We start from the raw sequence: 8294 nt of genomic DNA, 5'->3' as shown, positions 1-8294 counted from the left end.
AGGGGTAGGTAGGAGAAATAATATAATATTCCACAAGAGGTGGATGACCCACCGAATGTGGAGTGTAACAACAAGATAAGACCACAAAAGGTGGAATTTCTCCTACAAGATATATCCCTATGTGCACACTTCCCTAAGTGTCTCAAATCCAAACTACGAAGAGATGCATTATCCTAAGTTAACTTAAGTAACGTGTAATAATATCCATGATGAATATTTATTTACACCAACAACAAGAAAATAAATAATATGCTACTCCAATTGAATATATTCTTTCAAAGAGATTGTTAGATTACACAAATTTTCTAGAAATGGGATTCCTAATATAGATGTCAAAGTTTATTGGTAATTTTGTTAGACATTATAGTTCAAAAAATAAAATAAAAATTGAATTTAAATTCTTCATATACTTTCCCAAATATTAGATCTTGTAAATATCATTTTTGATTTGAGAGAAACCATGGGGGATATAACCATTGACTGTATATTAGAACTAATAATAGCACAAAGAGGTCATCAGTCGATATCTTTTATAATTGAAAAATATTGAGATATATCAATCTTAAATTGTTTCATTTTACTTTAGAATTATTTAAATATTATTTTATTTTATCTACAATATTAATTTTATTTTATATAATTAAGTGTCATTTTATTATACTTTCAATTTTTTTTTAAGTTATCTTATTTTATTTATTCTTAAGAGTTATTTAATTTTAATCTAGAACTATTCAAGAATTATTTTATTTTTACTTATCCAAGATTTATTTTATTTTATTTTATTTACTTATTTATATTCTATAATTTTTATGTACATAGTCACAACAAATGCTTCATGTTTTGTTCTCATTGTAGAATGCATCCTTAATGATGTAAAGTGAATGAAAAGCATATAGATTAAGGGTAAATTGAGTGTAATATAAAATGTTGCAATTTAGCTAATACATTAAATGTTTGTGTAAAGCTTGAGCAAAATAGTTGGAACAAATTCCTACAATAGAAACATGAGATCAATAACCACTTCTAAAGTCATTTAAAGTGATAGAATGAAAGTGAAAGGATCGATTGATTAAATTGATGTATCATTGAAGAACAAATTGATATGAGATATGTAGAAAAAAAAAAAAATTAAAAAAGAATATTTATTAATTAATTTTGTTCAATAAACATCTTTAAGAATGCATACGTATAACAAAGAACATCTACAATAGAAACATGAGATCAATAACCACTTCTAAAGTCATTTAAAGTGATAGAATGAAAGTAAAAGGATCGATTGATTAAATTAATGTATCATTGTAGAACAAATTGATATGAGATATGTAGAAATAAAAAATATATATATATTTATTAATTAATTTTTTTCAATAAACATCTTTAAGAATGCATACATATAACAAAGAACATAAATATACCCTTACTTTACCGTAACTTATATTTTCAAAATTGTTTAACATTTCAAAATAAAAAAATATTTTAAGTTAAATTGATATTAACAAACCTACCATCATTTTGGGGAACAATGTAACAACCACATTACCCTTAAGGGACATTAGAGTAAAAGATTATGCACATATGTGCCATGGATAAAATTTCTGTCATTATACAACTTGAACAATTATCTCCACAAGGTGGGCGAATGCATTAAAAAGAGTCTAAACGGTGAACGTAATCTCTCATAAGATGAATAATTAAGCTATATAAATTATTTGCTCATTTCGTATTTGACGTGCCTTTCATAAGGTGAAGCAAATTTCTATGTGGACAATATTTGAATTTGCAGCAGACTAAATTTACTTCCTTAGCTTGGCTTTCATATCTTTAAAGTTTTCAAGGGATGATGAATGTTTGTGTTAATTAAATCAACTATTTATCTGGGTGACTGATTCCCGTTTGGAGAATGAGTTGCATGGCAAAATAATTTAATCAATTTATAGAAATTTTGCATAGTATAATGAGAGCGTTGGGGAATAAGCTGCCGTTTATCTACTTTGTTCCATGCGTAATTATCAATTCATGATAAGCCAAAACAGCAGGCGGGCTTCATTAGTTTGTCAGAGATGAGCAGAAAACGTCCGAGGTACAAGACAAGACTGGTAGCTGTTTTCACGTGGTTCCTGCATAGGTAAGGCAAAACTGCATGTGAGCTTCATTATTTTCTTCAAGAGGAAGACGTTGGAGATTATCTATAGATGTTAGAACGTGGGAATACAATTGAGTATGAAAAGAATATTGAATACTAACTCGTTGTGCATGCAAATGATAGAAAACAACTAAGACAATGACAGAACACCTAAGGATAGATACAGACTGATATAAAATTCACAATACCAGCTGCCATTGGGTGATCACTTATCCAGATTCAACACCATTTATCCTCTTCTTTGTTTCTGTCAAAGAGAGAGTACACACGTTTCTTCCGCTCATTTCTATTTTCCGGAGTCCATGCTTAGTTATCAATTCAACAAAAGGCAAAACAGCAAGCGGGCTTCATTATTTTCAAAGATTTGAAGAAAACGTTCCAGGTATAAGACAAGAATGGCAACTGTTTACACGTGGTTCTATATTTCAAATCCCACACCAGCTTGGCTTCATTAATTAAGGCAAAACTGCATGTGAGCCTCATTATTTTCTCTGCCGGAAACGTCACAGACATTTCTTATAAATGTTAGAACGGGGAAACCAAGTTCTCCATAACCATGGCCTTGTTGAGGATAATTTCGTTTTGCACCTCATTGCTTCTATTGAGCATCTGCGCTTCTGCGCAAGATGGGCAGGGGCTCGTATCATGCCTTCAACAAAAGGGCATCACAAACTTGACCACTTCTACTTCTTCCTCTGCATACGATTCTCTCTTGCGGTTTTCACTGCAGAACCTGAGGTTTACGGAACCAGGCGTCCGCAAGCCATACGTGTTGATTCTGCCATACAAGAGAGAACAAGTGGTGGAATCGGTGCGGTGCTGCATCAAACACGGCTGGCAGATTGTTGTGCGCAGCGGAGGGCACAGCTACGAAGGTCTCTCCTCCACTTCCGATGCCCCCAATTTCGCTATCATCGACCTCATCAACCTCGACCGTGTAACAGTCGACATAAAGTCGACAACCGCGTGGGCAGAGGCAGGAGCGACGGTTGGACAGCTGTACTCCGCCATTGCAGGCGTTACAACAGACTACGGCTTCCCTGCGGGAGTGTGTCCTACAATGGGCACGGGCGGTCATTTCAGCGGAGGTGGACTGAGTTTACTCTCAAGGAAATACGGACTGGCTGCCGATAACATCATCGATGCACTGCTCGTGGATGCAAATGGTAACTTGTTGGACAGAAAGAAGATGGGTGAAGATCTGTTTTGGGCGATCCGAGGTGGCGGTGGAGGAAGCTGGGGCGTCGTCATTGCATGGAAAGTCCGGCTGGTGCGAGTGCCTCGCAAAGTAACGGTGTTCAATGTGCACAGAACGGGGCGAAATCAGGTGACCGACCTCGTCCATAGGTGGCAATCCATTGCACCAAATTTCGTACAGGATCTCTTTATTCGCGCCGTCATTTCAGGCACCCAATTGCAAAGTGGCCAGAAGGATATCAAGCTTACCTTCAATGGAATGTATCTCGGCCCCCTCGACCAACTACTCAAACTGGCTAAGAAGAGTTTCCCCGAAATGGGAATTGTAGCTGGAGATTGCGAGGAGACAAGCTGGATAGGCTCAATATCTTACACGGCGTTTACCACTACGAGCCAACTGGATAACAGGAACAATTCCAACAAAAGCTATTTCAAAGCAAAATCTGATTTTGTAACGAGCCCTATATCGCCATCAGGGTTGGAAGGCGCATGGAAGTTCTTGGAAGAGGAGATTAACAGTTATATTATTTTTACTCCGCTGGGTGGAAGAATGTACGAGATAGCATCGTGGGAGAGTCCGTTTCCGCACAGGAAAGGGTATTTGTACAACATACAATATCAAGTTACGTGGAGTGATAGCAGCAAGGCTTCGGGCTTCATCGATTGGATCCGAAGATTTTACACATACATGACTCCTCATGTTTCCAAAAATCCCAGGGGTGCCTATGTGAACTATTTAGATCTGGACTTGGGCACAGCTGCTAATGGAACAGCCAGCGTGGCAGAGGCAAGAGCTTGGTGTGACCAGTATTTCAGAGGCAATTTCGAGAGATTGGTGAAGGTAAAGACCAAATTTGATCCCAACAATGTTTTCAGGAATTCGCAGAGTATTCCTGTGGACAAGTCAGATATTTCTCTCGCGCTTCTGAGTATTCCTGTGGACAAGTCAGATATTTCTGTCGTGCTTTTGTAAGAACATACTGCTGGAATATTAAGGGTTTACATAATAAAGTAGCAAAGTTGGACTATTAAGATTTACATAATACAGTCATCTTGGTGACTTTATTTTATTTTTATTATTTAATAATTAATTAAATTGATAGTTTGGAAAGGTGTGTTTGAAATGTTTTTCAAATATAATGATATAATATATTTTAAAAGTGAATAATGTTTTATCATTGTATATTTTATATTTTGTAAATGCAGATCTCTTTATTTTTTCTATTATAATATTATAGTTTGAAAGGTAGAGAGTCATAACATAAAAAAGAAACAAACAAAATGTTGAAAATATGATTGTTGTATCATACAAAACTAAAGATGAAAAATGGTAAGAATGTTGTCATATCTTTTTACAAAAGTAAGATGTGAATGGAGAACTAATGTTTAATTGTTATAAATATTTTATTTATTATTTTTTATCAAGAGAAAAGCAAGTTTTAGGGGGCTCGAAACCCCATACAATAGGTTTTGAAGGGATCTAAAACCCTCAATTTTTATGGAGAGTTGAAACCCACTTATAGAACATTGCAACAACATACAACACGACAAACCAACAACAAATACTAAGCATTAAAGAACCAGCTGTAAAAGTGGAAGGCCAAACCCAACAAAATAGGCAACTCAAAAAATCATGAACAAAGGATTTTTCCAAATTTCCTTAGCCTTAGTAATGGGTTTCAACACGGCTCCAATAACCTTCACCTCCAATAACATAAGATATTGCATAATAAACTCATCAAAAAAATGAGTTTTGTAAAGGCTTCCATAACCTTCATCTAGTGCAAAAACACAACCCCATCAATCATCAAAACCTTGAACTCCACCTTGGTCTCCACCTCCATAGGAGAAGAATGACAAAGAAGAATATTGAAGGCATCAATGCAACCAACAACCACCAGCAAAGAAGCAAAATCCCCCTTGATACAATTTCCAACCTCTCTCACAAAGGCATGCTTTGCCTCAATAGGAGGCACCTTCACCTCAATAGAGTGAATGAAGACGAAGAAAGAAGTAGAAAAATTGTTGTGACTATATTATCAAACAATTAAGTGAACATAATCACCTTAGGAATATCCACATAGTAAAGTCAATTATTTGATGTGAGAAGTATAAGAAACATGATTTGTAGTTAAGGCAAATTGGTTATTTTTATTACATCATTATTTAGTCTATATGTGAATACATGATCTCAACTATGAGTTATAAATATCCTTTTTATGAAAAAATGTGTGTTTTCAATTAAATGTGTATGGGCAATACATTGGCTATTAAAGTGAGGTTTTATACTTTGAAACTTTATGGGTGTTGCTTAGCTTGTACAAAGAGCTAAATTTATTTATTTTAGGTTGTGAAACTTAGTCATGTTTTGTGAACATACCATTGTATGTGTGTCTATAAAACAACTTGAGAAAAAGGATTTGTGGATGTTGCACATGTTTCACAAATATACACCCTTGGTTATACTTATATGTTATTGTGAACCCCATGTATGTATTGTTCATTATTGTGACTTCCTTGTTGAGTGGTGATTTGTTGTAAATGTGTTATATTTGGTAAGGGAAGTGTTAGAATGCTTGGCCCTCTCAAACTATTGGGAGTACCCTTTATGTGGGTTTGATTTAGGAGAGAATACCAATTTTATGACCTAACCTATCCTAGGGTGAGGTGAGCCATCATATGAGCTTCACCTATCCACTATCTCCCCTTGTTTATGGATTCACTAGTGATTCATATGTGACACCATTACTTGTTCAATATTATCCTTTCACTTCTATTCGATTATCGTAAACTAAATGTGTTGTGGATTTCTCTATGTTGAGGATGGACCTAAGTGTACGAGCCATTATTTTTTAGCAGATATATTATTGATAATTTGATTGCTATATGATTTTATTGGGGTGTATGAGACACATTTATTCTGGAATGATGATTTATTTATGATCTTTATGCGGTTTGAGACCACCATTTCATCTCCTCCTCACTTAGGTGACTTGTCTAAGGTCACATGGTAATCATGATGTGTAGCTTTATGCTATTAGGACACATATTTGTGATTACTAATATTATTATAACTTTTATTTCTTTTATTAAGCTAGTAGCTTTGATATTATTTTGGTTGATTTATTGAATCATAAAAATTGTCATGTTTTCCTCAAGGAATGACTATAGTAACTTTTTGTTTTAATTTTAAATTGTTTTTGATAAAGATAAATGGGTTTTACAAGGACCCGAAACCTAAAGTTTTACAATAGCTGGCCAACAGCCAAACCGGCAAGAAACAACAGCAAAACAAGGGAGAAACCCCAAGCAGAAATGAAAACAAAGGAAACGTAGACATACAAGCTAAAACAAAAGAAAAAGCTCTCAGTTAAGAGAGAGCACCAAATCCTTGTTCTTTTGGATGGAAATCCTGTTGATTTCCTCCAGCTCCTCCATGATGAATTTGGAGGTACCCTTGTTGCTGCTTCTGCTCCTGGTTCTGGAAGTGAGTCCAATGGTTTTGCTGTCTCCACCAACCATATCATCTCCTCCAAGATCTTTCACTGATTCACTATGATAGGATCTATAATCAGCAACCATGGCATTAATCTTTTCAATCCCCTCAATACTATTGTTCATGGCTTCTTTACTAATGTCGACCAGGTTCTTGAGATTTTTCTTAATCTCAGCCATGAATTATTCCACCTTATCAATCCTTTGTTTGTGGTTGCATTTCATCACCTCAACATTCTGGGAGAGTTTTTGTGTCATAATCATGAGTTTCTCCAGTTTGTTGGGCTCAAGGGAAGTAGTGAAAATATCAATTATTTCTTTAACCCCCATTTTGAGGGTGTCAATTTCACGCTTGAACCACTTCCATCAACTCTCCTGGCTTCAGGTAGCTTCCATGACTAGATTCATCAGATTACGAGTCTTCTGATTCCCACAGTTCTCTTCATTGGCTATGGTCCCCTATTTTTCTTTCTGGACATTGATAGGGATGTCCAGTTTAATCCCTTGGTCCGTAATCTTTGAGCTATGGTCCTTAGCCGCCAGATTTTTTTTTGGGTGAGGGGCTCAACCTTGGAGATCAGTTTGTTGATGGTTTTATATTTGCTAGCCGCCCATTTGGGAGGATTCCTACTGTCGAATGTCCTGGGAGTGACCATCATCTCCCCTTCATCTGCAGGTTCATATTTAGGGTCATCAATAGGAACCCCACTTTCTTCCAGGTCCATTTCTGAGTCAGAGACATCTTGGACATCCATCTGCAAGCCAATCTCAGCAAGACGGGGCACAATTTCAAGGGATTTAGCGTGCTCCATGATAAGGACAATAAGTCCCTCATGGAGAACAGGGTTGTTAGGGTTCTCCAGATGATTTTCCAAACTATTTTCAAGGGAGGAGGCTAGATAGAAGGGAATAGAGATGATTTTACCGTGTCTAAAATGATTTAAGATAGTGAAATGGTAGGTAAAGATGCTTTCATACCTGCCATCAAGGGTAATATACCTCATTATGAACTCAACCATGTCAGCCCAAAAGGCCATGAGGTCTTTTCTATTATAACCTCCATCGGCCATCTTGGTGACTCTAGAGCGCTCCTTGTCTTTGTCAAAGAAACTCAACAAGTCCTCCTCCCCGTTTGTTCTATCCCTGTAAAATCTTCTTCCAGTCATGGCCAGACCAATGACGATCAGTCCGTCGCCACCAAAGTTTCGTCAATTTGATAATCAGCACCCTAAGCCCTAAGACTTCCTTTTTTTCATCCATTAACAACGGCCTCTGTAAGAAGAGGAGAGGGGTCATGAAGCCGATCCAAGTAGAGAATGAGGCCACCATCGATGACAACCTACCAGACATCTTTATTCTTCTTCCACTTCTCGCAAGTAGAGGGATCTTGTATGTTCTTATCACCTCCCATTATGCTCCTAGTCACCAAAAAGTAGGAGATGGGGCTCACTAACACCAG

At 36.4% G+C, this 8294-nt stretch overlaps 1 protein-coding gene across 1 annotated transcript; it reads left to right on the top strand.

Annotated features, from left to right (window-relative positions):
• The first annotated feature begins 2699 nt into the window (after positions 1–2699).
• LOC131044109 (berberine bridge enzyme-like D-2) lies at positions 2700–4360 on the top strand. The gene has a single exon (XM_057977360.1). The coding sequence runs from the start codon at positions 2700–2702 to the stop codon at positions 4311–4313; it is 1614 nt and encodes a 537-aa protein (XP_057833343.1). The 3' UTR covers positions 4314–4360.
• Positions 4361–8294: the final 3934 nt, after the last annotated feature.

Source organism: Cryptomeria japonica, chromosome 4, assembly GCF_030272615.1.
Source record: "Cryptomeria japonica chromosome 4, Sugi_1.0, whole genome shotgun sequence".
NCBI classification, from domain to species: domain Eukaryota; kingdom Viridiplantae; phylum Streptophyta; class Pinopsida; order Cupressales; family Cupressaceae; genus Cryptomeria; species Cryptomeria japonica.
The sequence above is the reverse complement of the archived record's forward strand: the minus strand, read 5'-3'. Positions and strand labels throughout refer to the sequence as shown.